The sequence below is a fragment of the Scyliorhinus canicula genome, chromosome 2, assembly GCF_902713615.1.
Source record: "Scyliorhinus canicula chromosome 2, sScyCan1.1, whole genome shotgun sequence".
Lineage (NCBI taxonomy): Eukaryota > Metazoa > Chordata > Chondrichthyes > Carcharhiniformes > Scyliorhinidae > Scyliorhinus > Scyliorhinus canicula.
In genome coordinates this window covers 213,490,793-213,509,712 of record NC_052147.1, presented here as the reverse complement: position 1 = coordinate 213,509,712, position 18,920 = coordinate 213,490,793, and the positions used below count along the sequence as shown (strand labels likewise).

At 48.5% G+C, this 18,920-nt stretch overlaps 1 protein-coding gene across 8 annotated transcripts in view; it reads left to right on the top strand.

Moving 5' to 3' along the window:
* Positions 1–18,920, top strand: part of prpf40a (PRP40 pre-mRNA processing factor 40 homolog A) — a 97,667-nt gene that overhangs the window by 39,515 nt on the left and 39,232 nt on the right. For all 8 annotated transcript variants that reach the window (XM_038789546.1, XM_038789553.1, XM_038789551.1 and 5 more), the window contains 2 exons: positions 2,530–2,594; positions 7,785–7,949. In XM_038789546.1, the coding sequence (XP_038645474.1) occupies positions 2,530–2,594; positions 7,785–7,949 (230 nt within the window). The remainder of the gene's footprint in view (positions 1–2,529; positions 2,595–7,784; positions 7,950–18,920) is intronic.

Genomic DNA, 18,920 nt, shown 5'->3' with positions numbered 1-18,920 from the left:
ACTGTATACCAATACATGTGACAATAATAAATCAAATAAGAAAAACAGGGCAGCACATTTAGCACTCTACTGGAATTTCAGTTTAAATATTTGTGCACTAGTCCTACTGCCTCTGGTGAGAGTGCTATCAACTGAGCCATGGCTAACACTTTTAAGTTAATCTGGTGTATTGTTTCAAGGCATGATCAGAATCTAGAGCAAGAGTGCAGAGTTAAAATTCACAAAGGAGAAATAATAATCTTTATTAGTGTCACAATAATAATCTAATGATCTTTATTATTGTCACATGTAGGCTTACATTAACGCTGCAATTAAGTTACTGTGAAAATCCCCTAGTCGCCACACACCAGCACCTGAATAAACTGAGGAAGAATTCAGAATGTCCAATTCACTGAGCAAGCACGTCTTTCGGGACTTGTGGGAGGAAGCCTATGCAGGCATGGGGAGAACGTGCAGAATCTGCACAGGCAGTGACATTTGGGAATTATCAGGAAATAATTGGACAAACAATAAGAGGTTGATGCTTGGCATGTTCTTCCAAGTAGTGCAGCTAAGCATTATCGACTCATTGAAGAAACACGTCATATAACCGGGACTGGGGTGTTCTTTTTTTCTGAATGAGTAAGCGAGAGTTTATTGAATAGAGGCCCTCATTTGCACTTTTGTTGTACTTGTCTTGCAAGTTGTAAGAACATAAAAGCAGGAATATACCACACAGGCCATCTTGCTTGATCTGCTGTTCAATACGATCATGACTGATCTTGAGCTTCAACTCCATATTCCTGCCTGTTTCCCAAGGTTTCCTGAGACGTGAAAATATGTCTATCCCAGCCGTAAAAGGTATTCAATAATGGAGCATCCACAACTCTCTGGGTTAGAGAATTTCACATATTCACATCCCTTTGAGTGAAGTAATCTTTCGGTCCGAAATGATTGACCCCTTATCCTGAGACTGTCCCCATGTTTTAGATTCGCTGACCAATGGAAACTATCTCTCGACGTCCACCCTATCAAGCCCCTTCAGAATTTTGCAGGTTTCAGTGAGATCGCCTCTCATTTCTCTAAACTCCACAAAATGTCAACCCAACTTAATCAGCCTCTCATCATGTACAATGTTCTCATCCCAGGGACCATTTTAGTGAACCGGTGCTGTGCAGCCTTCAATGCAAGTATATCCTTTCTTAAATATGGAGACGAAACTGTACACAGCATTCCATATGTGGCCTCACCAAAATACTGTACAACCACAGCAATACTTAGAATCATAGGATCCATGGATTGCAGAAGAAGGCCATTCGGCCCATCAAGTCTGCACTGATCCTTTGAGAGAACTCCCTTCCTCGGTCCAATTCCCCACCCTATCCCTATAACCCCAACTGGGTAATTTAGCATGGCCAATCCACCTAACCTGCATATCTTTGAACTGTGCGAGGAAACAGGAGCACCCGGAGGAAACCCACGCAGACACTGGAAGAATGTGCTAACTCCACACAGTCACCTGAGGTCAGAATCGAACCTGGGGTTCTGGCGCTGTGAGGCAGCAGTGCTAACCACTGTGCCACCGAGCTGCCTTCTGTACTCCAATCCCTTTGCAATAAAGGCCAAGATGCCATTTGCCTTTCTAATTGCTTGCTGTACCTGCATGCTAACTTTCTGCGTCCCTTGTATAAGCCTACCCAAGTCTCCTTGAACATCAACACTTGCAAGTTTCTCACCTTTTAAAACCTATTCTGCACTTTATTCTTGTGACCAAGTGAATAATATCACATTTCCTTATATTATACTTCATTGGTCACCTTGTTACCCACTCGCCTAACCTGTCTATATCTCTCTGCAGCCTCTCTCTGTGCCCTCTGCAAACTTAGATTCAATGCTGCACAGTAGCACAGTGGTTAGCACTGTTGTTTCACAGCGCCAGGGTCCCAGGTTCAACTCCTGGCTTAGGTCACTGTCTGTGCGGAGTCTGCACGTTCTCCCATGCCGGCGTGGGCTTCCTCCGGGTGCTCCGGTTTCCTCCCAGTCCCGAAAGACATGCTTGTTAGGTGATTTGGACGTTCTGAATTCTTCCTCTTGTGTACCCAAAGAGGTGCTGGATGGTGTCCAGGGGATTTTCACAGTAACTTCATTGCAGTGTTAATGTAAGCCTACATGTGACAATAATAAAGATCATTAGATTATTATTGTTAAGTCATTAAGATAGATTGTAAATAGCTGAGTTCTCACCACTGATCCTTGCGGCACTCCACTATTTGCTGCCTGCCAGCTTGAAAAAGTCCTGTTTATGCCTACTTTTTTTTCTATCAGTTAACCAATCCTCAATAATTCTCTGTAATTCCATTTTAGCAATATCTGGGGATAAGATTGGAATTGGTGGGCAAGGGTGGTGTCTTTGGTGGGTACTAAAGAATATACGTTCCAACTGAACAACTAGAAAAACTCAGTGGAATGGTTTATCCACCATGTATTTTTGATTGGATATGAAACTTAAAAGTATTTGCATTTAATCTCAGATGTTACCTGTTTTTTTAGGGTGTTCAGTCTAATGCCTCATGGGAACAAGCAATGAAGATGATTATAAATGATCCTAGGTATAGGTAAGTTTCAAAACGTTTGTTTACTTTTTTGGGAACTTTGCTCAGAATGAACCCTAATTAAGTAGTTACGTTAACAAAAAAATTGTAAATAAATGAAAGCAAAATTATGTTACTTTGCAGTGGAAAACTAAAAAAAATTAAACAAAAAAGGTGAGAAAAGAATATACTCATACACTTGTGAACCTACTGAGATTTCTGTTGCATACTACCTAGAATGCATTGCTATATTGAACTTGTTGATACAGTTCACACAATTAACAAACACATCACAATTTTTGGGCATTCAGGATTCTGTGTCATTCTTGCAGTTCTGCTTGGTTAAGGGGTTCCTGCCTGCATACATTGTCATACAGAATAGATTATTGCATTCCAAGGGACTTCTGTGGCCAATGAAATGGAAGAAAACCTTTGGGTTGTGGTTCTTTTCCATGTTACCTGTTCTCACCTTCCTGAAGGCAGCCTGAGTGTGTACTGGGGCTTTCAAGAAAGAATTCAATGAAAAGCCTGTACATTATCTGTGCCTGTTTTTCTCCACAGCTAGCTTTTGTTGCTATTGGGGTACGTTCTCCAGTGTGTATGCTTAGTCGTCTCAGGTCTACGTCTGCAGGAATTGAGAGCTGACATGTCTTTCCTGTGGTTTCCAAAACTGTTGTCTCGAATTACAGAATGTGAGGCTCTATCAGAACATGCATATTCATGCACATTTGAAGTTGCAGCCCTTAGTCTTTCGCTCGGGAGGGATGAAATTTGTGGATCATCTGTAGGGTACACTGTGTATTACCCTAAGACAACTCTTGTATTTGCCAATAATTGTGGGGATCTGGTTCTAAACCTGACTCCATCTCCCCTCAATCTGACAGCCTGTGCTGAGGCTTCCTGTGTTGCCTTTTGATTTCCAGACAAATGTAGAGCGAATGATCTGTTTGGAAACAATTCGGCTGGAAAGATGTTGGAGGTGCCTCATGTTGAAGCTTTTTACAATGTGACTGGCTCCTGGGAAAAGGGTTTAATTTGCATATGGCATCATTAGTCATGCCCATTGAGATGATATTTGTCTGTGAGCTGTTTGAAAGGGCTTGACAAGGTGTTGTTATCGCGTGGCGATTCCTCTCCTGTGGCAGGTTCAGAATTCACATATGGCGAATGCGTTGAAGAGTTCTCTTGAATCAGATTGGGGCGAAAGCCAGTAAGCTCCAGCAGATTTTTTGGGGTTGTGTACTGTTGATTATGTTGTGTTGATGAGGGGTTTCCAGGCTTTTTGGCATTCTGTTTGGATGAGCAAAGTCAAACTATACATTAACAGTGGTTGTTTGGGAGGTGCTTGAGTTATAAGTTTTTTACTCGGTTATAAGTTGCAGAAGTCTGAACTCCAGTTCATAATATTCTGGAGTTGAATTACCTATTAAATACTGAGGTTAAAATGCCAAATCCTGCTTGATATTTGGGGATTTGAAGACCTGTGAGGCATAATTATGGCATTTTGCCTCGTATTATTCCTATGCCTGTTGAGATCTCTGAATTACTCAGCTGGGACCTTGACTAAACAGATAGGGGAGGGGGAGGAGAGTATTTTTTCTTTCTCCTGTCACCCTCATGAGGGATAAGAGCAGATTGTTCCATCTGTCAAGGTAAGCATGCATGAAAGTGGGTTAGAATTTGTTTTTCTGTTTACAGGCCAATTAGTTTGTGAGTTAGTAATAGTCATTGGCTTACACTAACTGCTGACTGCTTGCAAAAATCTTTGTTGAAGACGTGCTGCTCAGTTATTGTGATAAGCATTTGGAGAGAATGTAATAAACTTGCTCATTTTCACTTTTATTTTTGAAAAAATGAGCCCTGAGAGCATACGGAAGATTGGTGCATGGAAATTTAATTATTATGTACAGGTGGTAAATACAACCATTGAAATGCTGTTAACTTCCCTTTTTCCAGATTGAGTTCTTCCCCATCTCTCACCAGAAACAATATCACATTGTTAAATGAAAATATTCACACAAGCAAATAAATTTTTTTTTTTTATAAATGTTTTTTTATTGAGTTTTCATATTTTATATATGACAAATTACAAGTTATTAGAGAGAGAGAAAAAAAAAGGAAAACACAAAAATTTTTAACATGAATATTTACAGGTAAGCATCTTCATAACAATAACTGTGGCCGCCCCCTTTAGCCAGCATACATATTTTACATTCCCCAATATGGCCGAGGCACATGTTTATAGGCATTTATTTATAGTTTGGTTTTGGGCCTTGGCTTGCCATCAAACCCCCATACCGAGCCCGTAGCCCCCCCCTCCCCCCGGCTACCTTCCCCCGATTCCCGTCCATTTTCCCCTGGTTCTTGGCCACCCGACTATTCTTCCACATGTACGTTGGCCATAAACAGGTCCCGGAACAGTTGCATGAATGGCTCCCACGTTCTGTGGAAGCCGTCGTCCGACCCTCGGATGGCGAATTTGATTTTCTCCATTTGGAGAGATTCCGAGAGGTCGGACAGCCAGTCTGCAGCTCTGGGTGGTGCTGCTGACCGCCAGCCAAACAGGATTCTACGGCGGGCAATCAGGGAGGCAAAGGCAAGGGCGTCCGCCCTCCTCCCCAGGAATAGATCTGGCTGGTTTGAAACCCCGAAGACCGCCACTATCGGGCATGGCTCCACCCTCACCCCCACCACTTTGGACATAGCCTCGAAGAAGGCTGTCCAGTACTCCACAAGTCTGGGGCAAGACCAGAACATGTGGGTGTGGTTGGCCGGGCCTCTCTGGCACCGCTCACATTTTTCCTCCACCTCCGGGAAGAACCTACTCATACGGTTTCTCGTTAAGTGGGCTCTATGTACCACTTTTAGTTGTGTCAGGCTGAGCCTTGCGCACGTGGAGGTGGAGTTGACCAAGGGTGGAACAAAAATAATTAATCTCACCGCCCCCCTTTCTTTGTCTCCGATCCTGCATTATCAAAGGCATTGATTCCTTTCTGCAATATGGTGCTCACCCTCCAACTCATCTTGTTGATAATGAGACTTAAACATCAACTATGACTGCTTCATGCCCAATTTTGTGGTGCTGAGTGACATTTTGGTTCCAAAATGGTGTGAGGTGCACCTCTATCATCCATTGTATCAGATGTCATTTTGTTGAAGGCGTTGCGCACACGCAGCAAGCAACTGCAGGACATATGCCAATCAGGCAGATCGTCATGTCAGTGATTTGATGCAAACATTGCCTTTTGCAGCTCAAAGCTCCAGCTATGCTCCATCTTGAACACATGTAGCTAAACCTATGTTAAGTGGCAGGAAGGACAGCACACCAGCCTTATTTACAGGGATCAGCAGCTCCTCACAGTTTTGTCTTTGAATGATTTCTGCTGACTTTTGCTGTGGTTTCTAGAAATCTTTAAATTTGCTAAAGGCTGCAGTGTGTGTGGAAGGTGCTGAAGAGCTTTGACCTGACTTCAAGGATTCTGCACAAACATCTTGCTTCCAGACATTGGCATGATAGTTTACAATCTTCTTGGACTATAGCATGACAGGGAGAATGAGCAGAAGTGACACCAGGCAGGATATGCTGCTGGAAGAAGGGGAGAAGGGCCCGCAACAGGAGACCAAAGATACCCCACATGTTCAAGGAGCATTTCTCCGACCTGATCTTCAGCAAGAAATGGTGTGTCAGATTTCTTCACTTTAAGAATGGACCTCCTCATTGAAACTTGCCACTTTCTGCCACCATTACTAGAGCCTCATTAGTCAATGGCTACCCTACCTGTGACTGAAGAAAAATAGTCTGCTACACAACTGTGTCATCGTGAGGCACAGCTATACATCGAGCAGCTGAGGAGGGGAAGGAAGGAGGCAATCAGTGCAGCCCCTTTCTGGCTGGCATGTCTATTAATGATTCACGGGGCTGGTTTAGCTCACTGGGCTAAATCGCTGGCTTTTAAAGCAGGCCAGCAGCACGGTTCGATTCCCGTACCAGCCTCCCCGGACAGGCGCCGGAATGTGGCGAGTGGGGGCTTTTCACAGTAACTTCATTGAAGCCTACTCGTGACAATAAGCAATTTTCATTTCATTTTTTCATTTCATCCACCAGCCTCAATTTAGTGATGGGAGTGTGGTGCATTGAACAGTGTGTGCAGTTGGTGGAATATGGCATTTGAAAATGGACCTTGTCCATTCATGCGTGTTCATTGAACTACTTGCAGCACTGCCTCCAGGCCCTCGCAGCTTGACTGCTGAAATTATCCACTGTGGCTGTCTGTCCCCACTGACTTGGCACAGTTTGTCTGGAGCGTCTGTTTGATTCCTGGGGCTATAGGGTCTCCCTCTTCCTGTCCACCTCCTCCACCAAGGCTCAGCATCAGAGAACCAAGGAACATGCTTTCTCCCTTGTTGCACCATAATTCACCTTTTTTACATACATGTCACAAACTGTTCTGGAACCTGCTTCAGCCAGTAGCAGGCTGGCTTTGGGTAGTACAGAATAGCTTTAAATGGCGCTAGACGTATACACACACTGATCCCATGCTGAGGTGTGCAGCTGCTCAACTATCCACTTAGCCCTTGCTGCAAATTAGACAGCAGCGCGAAGTTGCCGTGCTTCCTGCATCAATCGCAATGGGCAAGATCAATACCGCATCATGATACCAATCCGCGTGGTCATTTTTCGAGGACTATTGAATTTAGCCCCCCTTTATTCGGGAATGTGGTAGAAATCTAAAGATAAACCATAGACGCATTGCTTGTTGCTCACCACTACTCAAATGAGTTTGTCAGCTTTAGTGTTTTTTTTTAAGAAGTAATCTACAGTTAGCATGAAATCTGAGCAGCAAACATATCCAAGCCCCTGATTCCAATTACCAAAATAGCCTATGTCTCTAAGCATTTTGGAGAAATGTTTAATGTATCTCTAAGGAAGTTCCTTTTGTAGATTTTGAGTTATCGTGTTGGGGACCCTTTCTGTTAACCTTATCCTCTTATGATTTTTTTGTCTGATGCTATTCAAGATGTTTTAAAATTTTGATGGTAAAAATCTATATTTTATAATGCAAATTGGACCAAATTATGATAGCTACTGTTTCAATTATTTTGCAACCTTCGTGAACTGGTTTGTTAAAGTCATTGTTCTGGTGGTATTTTATACTGAAATTCCTTCATCACTTTTTGCCCATTGTAACTAACCTTATTCTTTGAATCATGCAGTGCATTACCAAAACTCAGTGAAAAGAAACAAGCATTTAATGCATATAAAATACAAACTGAGAAAGAAGAAAAGGAAGAAGCCAGGCTCCGCTATAAAGAAGCAAAAGAAAACTTCCAGCGATTTCTTGAAAACCATGAAAAAATGACATCTACTACCAGATACAGGTACAGTTAGTTGTAGCTGGGTTATGTAAATATCAGTTGTAAGTTATCATGGTGACCCCACAAACCAGTTATATTTTGTTATCACACTTCTGCCAGTTTCTTATCCTAATTAAGTTGAATGTTTTTTCCCCCCTAAATTCTGCTTTGTAGTTTTGTTGACAGTTGTAATGAAGAAATGTATTCCCCTTTGGCTAACGAAGCTGCCTAAAGGCTGTGTACATCTGTTCTGTGGTTTGGTCATGTCAATCCATTTTATATTCACATAAGCCAAGGGCTTCAGCAAAATCCCATTTTATTGGGATGTCCAGCAAGCCTTGATGAAATTTAAAAAATATAGGTTAAGGAAAGAGGATTAGTCCAATTAAAACATATATTTTCAAAGATTATTCTAAATGTAAATAACCAGTAAATCAACTTACTTAAATCCTCTTTCCATGTTAGCAGGGGAAAAATGACAGATGCTGTAGTTCACCTGTAATGTTTTTCGCCATCTCAAACAATTGTCTGTGAACTGAGGTATCAGCTTACAGATATGGCAGATTATGAAACTTGATATTTCATTCAGTTCATGGTAGAAACTGTGATCTGAATGTGCTTCTTTGCTCATAGTATGTACCATTTGTTTAAAAATGTTTTACGGTTTCCCATTAATTTCGGTAGTATTATCAATTTTACCGAAAATGCTAAAATTGAAGAACACAGTTCTTTTGTGCACTAATACTTTTGCTGAGGTAACATACTTTTACCAGTGTTTATTCAAAAAAATGCGTTTAAGCCGTTTTCAAATGCTAAGTTGTTGATGATTTATTACCACATGTGATCCTTCATTTAGATTTGGTGTCAAGTATCCACAGCATTTTATAATTATCATGCTGATAATCCAGTTAAATTAGGAGATGGTACACTTTTGCACAAAAACCTGTCGAGAATGTGAAGAAGTTTCTTTTTGCTCTTAATTTGAAAATATATTTTCATGGTTCTTTTCATTTTTGAGTTTGAGAATGTATCTGTCCCATACGTAGCAAGTAAATTTTATCAGGTATAAATTACAATAAAAGTTTGAATTCATAATTATCATCCAATAGCATGTCACCGCCGCCAGGACATGGGTAGTGCTTCCTGTGGAATCATAAAATATTGTCACAAGTAGGCTTCAAATGAAGTTACTGTGAAAAGCCCCTAGTCGCCACATTCCGGCGCCTGTTCAGGGTGGCTGGTACGGGAAAGACTCTCTTTTAGAATCATAGAATCCCTACAGTACAGAAGAAGGCCATTCAGCACATCGAGTCTGCACCGGCCCTCTCAAAGAGCACCCTGCCTAGGGACAATTTAGCATGGCCAATCAACCTATCCTGCACATAGAACATAGAAAAATACAGCACAGAACAGGCCCTTCGGCCCATGATGTTGTGCCGAACGTTTCTCCCAGATTAAGAACAAATTAATCTACACCCCATCATTCTACCGTAATCCATGTACCTATCCAATAGCCGCTTGAAGGTCCCTAATGTTTCCGACTCAACTACTTCCACAGGCAGTGCATTCCATGCCCCCACTACTCTCTGGGTAAAGAACCTACCTCTGACATCCCCCCTATATCTTCCACCATTCACCTTAAATTTATGTCACCTTGTAATGGTTTGTTCCACCCGGGGAAAAAGTCTCTGACTGTCTACTCTATCTATTCCCCTGATCACCTTATAAACCTCTATCAAGTCGCCCCTCTTCCTTCTCCGTTCTAATGAGAAAAGGCCGAGCACCCTCAACCTTTCCTCGTAAGACCTACTCTTCATTCCAGGCAACATCCTGGTAAATCTCCTTTGCACCTTTTCCAAGGCTTCCACATCCATGGGCGGCGGCGGCTCCGAACCCACCTCCACCGTCGATGCCGGACCCTCGGAGAGACCCGCGAAAACCCCCGGGAACAGCTCCGGGATGGAACCTGGGCTCCCTGGCATCGTCTGCACGGTTGTGGTGTGCAGGGAGCCTTCCCTGCTGTTTCCCGCCCACGACCCGAATATATACGGGCTCTGGTGGCTGCCACTGGCCCCCGGCGACAAACAAAAGGAGGCGACCGGGGATTAAAACTCCACCGGGCAGAACGAGCCCTCAGGGGTCACGTCTCCGGCCGACCCCGGGCCTCCCTGCTCGGGGGACGACAGCAGCTCAAATGGTTCGGGGGCCTCAAATGCCTCCCTGGCCTTGCTTTTCTTAGTTCCCCTGGAATTGCGAGGAGGTCAGATCCTCCTCTGCCTCGGGACCATACGCAATGTCACCGCCGCCCGCTGGAGCCCGGTCGGTGGTCTCTCCAGGTCACTCAGGTCGTTGCGAGGGCAGCGGAGACTGGAGGTGACAATGAAAAGCCGACCAGCTCACGGCCGGGCGCAGGATCCCCGCCTCCCTCTGGAGCCCGGTTGGTGGTCTCCCTGGGCCCCTCAAGTTGTCCCAGGGAGGCAGCGTCCCAAAATGAGGCTGCGGCCGCTGAGCAGGCCTGGAGAGGCGTGGGGACAGCGGCCAGGACCGGGCCTAGGTCTTGGATGGCCCGGTCTAACCGCCGTGCCCGAGCGCGCCTTTCCTTCCTTTTTGGTTTCCGCTGTTCCAGCAGAGGCTCCCCCCCCCCCTCCTCCTCCCCTTGGTGGGAGACCACGAAACCTCCCTCCTTGACCCGGGTCAGACGGATTAAAACCTGACGCCGGAAGGAGTATACATAGCAGAGGGAGGGGTCCCGAAGGTCGAGCGTCAACGGTGCCACCCTGGACCTGACCTCCCCCAATAGGTTGAGATGGGGGAGGAGGAGCACGGTAGGGAGGTAGGGCGGGACGTTGGAAAGGATGACACACTCAGCAGTGGCCTCCAGCCGGTCCACCGTCACGTGTGTCCCACCTACCGTGAGCCCCCTTTCCAGGGCCCAATGGACTGCCTGCTCGGCCCGCAGGAAAAATACGGCCTTGCCGTACATCCAGGAGGCGGCTGCAATGGCCGAGGGGCCAGCAACCCCGGCCATCGCACGGGTGCATGCCTCAATGGTCATGGTGGGGTGGGCATAGCACTTTACCCCCAGTTGCCGCGTTAGTAGGCGGAAGGGTATGGAGGCAGCGGAAGGTCGAGAGGCTGCTGCCCCCGCATAAGTGCTTGGCCGCCCTGCCTCTGGCAGAGTGGAGGATGCACCAGAGGTGCTGGCCATGCCCACCCCTGGTACGACCTGGCCGTGCGTAAAACAATGAAAGGAGAAGGGAGGTAGGGACGTGACACCTTAAGCACAGGTGCCACAAGGGAAGGTGCTGCAGAACAGTGGGGCAGCATTCTTAAGCCCTGGAGGGGCCCAAGGTAATGTCCAAAGCTGCCCCACTCCCGCCACAGGTGGTAGAAAGGCGGGCGGACGACGCTCTTCAGCCCTGCAGCGGCCCGAAACAAAGTATTTTGCCGCAGCCCCAGGTGGTCTCACTCCCACCTCAGGCAGAGCGGTGGGAGGGCAGAAGGCAGGACCTGCAGCCCTGGATGGTCCCACTCCCACCTCAGGCAGAGGGGTGGGAGGACAGAAGGCAGGACCTGCAGCCCTGGATGGTCCCACTCCCACCTCAGGCAGAGGGATGGGAGGACAGAAGGCAGGACCTGCAGCCCTGGATGGTCCCACTCCCACCTCAGGCAGAGGGGTGGTAGGATAGAGGCAGGCAGCAGGGCTTCACCACGGGAGGGGGCCAGCAGCACCAGGCTCTAGGTGGTCCCACTCCCACCTCAGGCAGAGGGATGGGAGGACAGAAGGCAGGACCTGCAGCCCTCGATGGTCCCACTCCCACCTCAGGCAGAGGGATGGGAGGACAGAAGGCAGGACCTGCAGCCCTTGATGGTCCCACTCCCACCTCAGGCAGAGGGGAGGGAGGACAGAAGGTAGGACCTGCAGCCCTGGATGGTCCCACTCCCACCTCAGGCAGTGGGGTGGGACAACAGAGGCAGGCAGCAGGGCCTTTACCCCAGGAGGGGGCCTACAGCACCAGGCCTCAGGTAGTCCCACTCCCACTACAGACACAGGGCTGGGAGGACAGAAGATGGGGCAGGTAAAGATTGGGGATCGGGAAAGGGGACTGTGGAGCATTCACCGACAAGCTGTTTGGTTGAGAAGAAGGTGAATTTTCAATCAGCTTCAAACAAAGGTTCTACTTGTAACTACTTGCAGCTGGAGCTTGTTAATTAGTTAATTGGATTAGGTCAGTTTTCAGAGGCTAGAATCACAGTATAAATCTGAGCTAGTTACAGTGCAGACTTTGTTTGCACGCTGAGTTTGGGTGCATTTGAGAGCTATAGTGAGAGTTTGGTGACTGAGGGAGTGCTGAATTTGGGTGCATTTGAGAGCTATAATGAGAGTTTGGTGACTGAGGGAGTTAGGTGAGGAGGGAGTAAGGTACGCCTTTTCATTTCATTTCCTATTTCCTAAAGAACGTGAAGGGAGCCGGGTATTTACAGAGAGTACAGCTGACTGGGAGCAGAGTCGGAGGGCGGAGTTCCATTTGGTCCACAGTGCAGCTGTATTCTGTAAGGTAAGAGGGGATGGAGGCTAGGGCAGTTGCATGCTCCTCCTGTCGGATGTGGGTGGTGCGGGATACCACCAGTGTCCCCGCTGACTATACCTGCGGGAAGTGCACCCAACTCCAGCTCCTCAGAGACCGTGTTAGGGAACTGGAGCTGGAGGAACTTCGGATCATCCGGGAGGCAGAGGGGGTAATAGAGAAGAGTTACAGGGAGGTAGCCACACCCAAGAGTAGCTGGGTTACAGTCAGGGGAAAGAAAATGAACGGGCAGACAGTGCAGGGATCCCTTGTGGTCGTTCCCCTTCAAAACAAGTATACCGTTTTGGATGCTGTTGGGAGGGATGACCTACTGGGGGCAAGGCCCTAGCAGCCAGGTCTCTGGCACTGAGTCTGGCTCTGGGGCTCAGAAGGGAAGGGGGGAGAATAGAAAAGCAATAGTGATAGGAGACTCAATGGCTAGGGGAATAGATAGGAGATTCTGTGGTCGCGAGCAAGACTCCCGGAAGGTATGTTGCCTCCCGGGTGCCAGGGCCAGGGATGTCTCGGATCGTGTCTTCAGGATCCGTAAGGGGGAGGGTGAGCAGCCAGAAGTCGTGGTGCACATTGGTACCAACGATGTAGGTAGGAAAAGGGGGTGTGGATGTAATAAACTAGTTTAGGGAGTTAGGCTGGAAGTTAAAAGCCAGGACAGACATAGTTGTCATCTCTGGTTTGTTGCTGATGCCACGTGATAGCGAGGCTAGGAATAGGGAGAGTGCGCAGTTGAACACATGGCTGCAGGAATGGTGTAGGAGGGAGGGCTTCAGGTATTTGAATAATTGGAGCGCATTCTGGGGAAGGTGGGACCTGTACAAGCAGGACGGGTTGCATCCGAATCGGGGGATCTCTTGTGGACAATCCTGGCGGTGGGATCGACTCGGGCCTGGGGCTAGCCAGTGGGCCCATGTTGCCCGCCATACTCCATGTGGCGGGGGTCTCGGGCTCAGGTGGTGACTGTTCGTAGGAGGAAGGCTGCCCGGTGACGGGTGAGGAGGAGGATTTAACGCTCTCTGCAGCAAGGCAGTGGGCGCCCTCACACCCGGCACCGGGTCTTCCCTCAGGGGAACTCCGGACATTTTTGAGTAAACATCGTGGTCACCAGGACTGTGTGCGGCTGGCCCTGGACAGCTCGGGAAATCTGGGGCTGCTCCTCGAGTCCGCCCGCGTCTGTGCCAGAGCGGCGCGGGATTTCGATCAGGACCAGGAGGAGCAGCGCCGAGCTGTTCTGTTCCTTGCGGGGCTCCTGAGGTAGTGGAGGGGGCGTTGAACCTCCACTCCCTCTGTGCACTGAGGTGATTGGTGACGGATATACACTACTACTGACATGGAGGTAACCATAGCCAGCCTCAACATCAACGGCAGCAAGGACGCACATCGCCGTTTCCAGTTCTTCTCTGTCCTTCGGGGCGAAAAGTACGGGGTATGCTTCCTGCAGGAAACCCACGCCATTCCCTGTGACGAAGCTCAGTGGACCCTGGAGTGTCAAGGAGGAGTCTTCATGAGTCGCTTGGCACCACGTTCGGGTGGGGTGGCTATCTTGTTGGCTGCACAATTTCAGCCGGAGATCTTGGGGGTCAAGGAGCCAGTGCTAGGCCGTCTGTTACACTTAACAGTCCGCGACGGGGATGTGGTGCTTCACTTTGTGAATGTTTACGCTCACCTGGTCGGGCCGCAGCAAGCGACTTTCTACGAAAAAGTGTCCACTCTTCTAGGCACCATCCCGGTGGGCGAGAGCATCGTCCTGGGGGGATTTTAATTGCGCTGTCCAGGACAAGGACCATCGTGGAGTCCAGCGCAGCGCGCCGGCGGGGCGGTGGTGAAGTTGAGGGACCTGGTTAGGTCCTTCGACTTGGTGGACGTCTGGCAGACTATCCGTCCTGAATTGCGGGTGTACACCTTTGTGCGCCCTCCGTTCAGAGCGTCCAGAATCGACGGTCTTTATACTTCCAAGACATACTTGCCCAGCGTTCCGACGGCCTCTGTGGAGCAGGTGTTGTGCTCGGATCACCACCTGGTGCGGGCAGGGCTCGCCCATCCCGCGCTCAGACATGGTCCACGTACTGGCACTTTAACAACCTGCTGCTGGAGGACGAGCGGTTCCTGGACTCGTTTCGCCATTTCTGGTCCGGTTGGAGAAGGAAGCGGGGTGGCTTCCCCTCCTTGAGGCTTTGGTGGGACGTGGGCAAGACTCACGTCCACGCCTTCTGTCAGGGATACACAAAGGCGATGTCACGTCTTGCTCAACCTGATGAGGACCCGTCCCTGGGGCGGGTGTACAGAGAGAAGAAGGGCGCGCTGCGGAACCTGCAACTTGCCGGGTCCTTTGGCGTGTACGTGCGGCCCAGCGAGGATGCTTGCAGAGTTCTGTGGGAGGACCTGCCGCAGGTTGGCCCGGAGGCTCGATCAAATCATCAGCCTCCAAGGGCTGACCGGCGCCCTGGACAGCTTGTCACGGGGCAAAACCCCAGGGCTGGACGGGCTGACTGTGGAGTTCTTCAGGACGTTCTGGGACGTCCTGGGGAGCGACTATGCGGGGGTCCTGGGGTAATGTATTGCGACCGGGGAGATGCCCCTTTCGTGGCGCAGGGCTGTCATTGTCCTGCTGCCCAAGAAGGGGGATCTCCGCCTACTTAAAAACTGGCGATCGGTCTCCCTCCTCAGCACGGACTACAAAATCTTTGCCAAGGCGATGTCTTTACGCCTTGACCCCGTGCTGGACCACATGGTTCACCCTGACCAGTCCGACACAGTCTCGGACTGAACCATTTATGATATGGTCCGGGACATTATTAATTTTACCCAGAGGACTGGTATGTCGAGCGCCTTCCTGTCTCGTGACCATGAGAAGGCTTTCGACAGGGTGGGGCACGAGTATTTGCTCGGGACTCTGCGAGCTTTCAGGTTCGGGACACACTTCGTCGCCCGGATCCGATTATTGTACGCCGCTTCAGAGTGTCTGATTAAGGTTAACGGGTCCCTGACAGCACCTCCTCGCTTTGGGAGAGGGGTGCGTCAGGGCTGCCCCTTGTCCGGCCAACTTTATGCTCAGGAATCCGCACCTCTGCCAATATCCATTCAGGTGGCTGGTGGAGCGGAGGGCTGTGGATGCCAGGGTGACCAGGATCGGTGATGTGCTGGGTGGCGGAGGCGCGGGCTGGATGACACCCTACATGCTTGCCAGGCGCGGAGCGGTGTCTGTCCGGTGCGCGGCCAATGCTATCCAAGGCCTCAAAACGGCCATGCACTTGGACTCGAGACGGTGCAGCTGTGCGGTGGCATCCCGTCTGAGCGGACTCCTGCTCGGACAGAATCCCACATTGGTCCCAAACCCCGGAACCACCCTCGGGTGCTGGTGCCCCACAGCCCCAGCCGCCTCGCTTAAATACACTTCGTGCCCTTTCGCACTGCACGGAAGGGTTTCCTGTACGGCCTGCTGTTGCACATTTCCCACCTCCTTGCCCTCGCCCGCCGCCCGGACACGCCTTGGCGTGCCTCGTTGCTGTCAGGTGGCGGAGGTCCTCACTGGAGGTCCTTCTACGGGGGTGTCCTCCCCATAAAACTAGGGGACCTGGGGTGGAGGGTGCTGCGCATGGCAATGCCGTGCAACTATCGTTTGAATCACTTCATGGCTCTGCCAGAAGCCTACCACTTTTGCGGCCTGGTGGAGACCGTGGAGCAAGTTTATGTTGTCTGTCCTAGGCTGCACACCCTTTTTGGTTTCTCGACAACGTTGTTGAGGTTTTCTTTGCACTTCAGCCCCACGCTCCTGATCTGCGGACATCCGGTGCGGAGGCGGGGACGGGGAAGGCGGAGGACCTCCTCGTGAACCTGCTCCTCGGCCTGGCCAAACTTGCCATTTATAGGTCCAGGCAGCGGGCGACCGAGGGGTTCGTCCAGCCTGACTGCCCATCTTCCGCGGCCTCATTCATGGCCGGGTGTCCCTGTAGAGGGAGCATGCAGTGTCCATGGGCATACTCGAGGCCTTGCATGCTCGATGGGCACCGCAGGGGTTGGATTGCCTTATCGACCCCGATTTTCACACTTTAATTTGACGGGTTTGTGATAAGTTTTTGTTTCCTTTCTCGTTCCTTATGGGCTGTGCTCCACTCGTTGTTTTGGGGCACCCCCCTCTTTTGTTTTATCCATCAGTTCCTTTATGATCTTTTGCTTTGTTTTCACACCCAGCATCACGCCAGTGTCGTTGGTGGATGCTGGCCTAATCCTGCACGTGTAGATAAACGTGCAGGTCATAAACTCACAAAAAACACAGAAAAACCAAAAAAAGAAAACCAAAACAAATAAAAATTAGAGTAGTGAGACCCTGTGAAAGGTCTCAACCAAACAGCAACTTTTAAGTTAATTAACTAAATAAAAGAAAGACTAGACTTTAGATTAAAAAATAAACCCTTAATATCCCTCAGTCACCAAACTCTCACTATAGCACTCAAACGTGGGAGGAAACCAGAGCACCCGGACAAAACTGATGCAGGCATTGGGAGAATGTGTAAACTCCACATAGTCACCCGTGGTCTGAATCAAACCTGGGTCTCTGGCGCTGAGAGGCAGCAGTGCTAACCACCAATCCCTATTTCTCTTGCTTTTGATTTGATTTATTGTCATGTGTACCAAAGTACAGTGAAAATTATTTTTCTGCGGCCGAGGCAATGTACGTACATAGTAGACAAACGAATAATCAACAGAGAATGGTGACAGATGGTACATTGACAAACAATGATTGGTTACAGTGCGGAACAAGGGGCCAAACAAAGCAAATACATGAGCAAGAGCAGCATAGGGTGTCGTGAATAGTGCTCTTACAGGGAACAAATCAGTCTGAGGGGGAGTCATTGAGGAGTCTTGTAGCTGTGGGAAGAAGCTGTTCCCCTGTCTGGATGTGTGAGTCTTCAGACTTCTGCCTGATCGAAGGGTCTGGAAGAAGGCAATGCCTGGATGGGATTGCCTGCTGCATCAGATTTTGAAAAAAATAAATTTCAAGCACCCAGTTATTTTTTTTTCCTAATTAAGGGGCAATTTGTAGCGAGGCCAATCCACCTAGCCTGCACATCTTTGGGTTGTGGGGGTGAGACCTATGCAAACACAGGGAGAATGTACAAACTCCACATAGACAGTGACCCAGGAACGGGCCGAACGCGGGTCTTCAGCGCCATGAGGCAGCAGTACTGACCACTGCACCACCGTGCTGTCCATTTGTTGCATCTGATTTGACAATTAATTCATCCACTCTAATTTATGTTTCCTTCTCAACCCTCACACTTAATTTAACATTGGTATTCCCTGATTGGTCATGGAGATGCAACGTTTCATAAGCTCCTCCCTCAGTCCAGAGATATTCTACAGAAGCTTCCACATAAACTTTGTCTCAAACCTGCAGCAACTTGCAGGAGAAATTATATCAACATTAAATCTGCACTATTTGTTTGCCTGCCACACCAGATTTTGGGCCATTATGTCCTTTTGAAATTTGGGTTTCTTCCCACCTCCCCCCACCCACCACCACCACCGCACTCCTTTGATTTTGCCTCTTGCTTTCCATAAAGTATGGTTTCCTTGCTTGGATGCACATCCATGGGTGCTGGTTGTTATTCACTACATGGCCAAGTGGTCATTGTTGAAGTGAAAGAGAGAGTCAATTTATTATTTGCCCAGAGTGAACATCACCCCCTAACCCAAATCTGCCTCAAGTCTTGTGCACGGGAATTGCTGGATATTAATCAGACGTCAGAACTCTGGCTGACCATGCTTCTGGGTAAAGGAAGGGGCAAAGACCAACTGTAGTACCTCTTGGAAACAAAGGAACAGGAGTAGGGCATTCAGCCTGTCGCACTGCGCTGCCATTCAACACAATCATGGTTAATTGGACACGTCAATGTCTTTTACATCCACTATCACCATAACCTTTATGTTATTGTTGCTCAGAAATCTATCAATCTCTACCTTCAAGATATACGATGATTGAGCTTTCACAGCCCTCGAGGGGAGAGAATTCCAAAGATCCACAAATCACAATAAATAAATTTTCCCTCATCTTGGTCCTAAGTGGCAGCCCCTTATTTTGAAATTGTGGGCCCTGGTTCTAGACTCCCCAAGCAAGGGAAACTTCTTGCCTGCATCTACCCTGTCTATTTCTTTCAGTTTGTAGGTTTCAATGAGAGCACCTCTCATTTTTACAGGCCCAGTTTGCCCAACCTCAGTCCCGCTATCTCCGGAACAAATTTAGTGAACCTTCATGCACTTCCACTATGGCAATAATATCCTTTCTGATGGGACCAAAACTGGACAAAATGTGGTGTAACCAATATTCTATACAATATATAATTTCTATACTCCACATCACTTTGTTTGACTGACATTGGCTAACTTGGCACAAACCAAAGATTAAACAGAA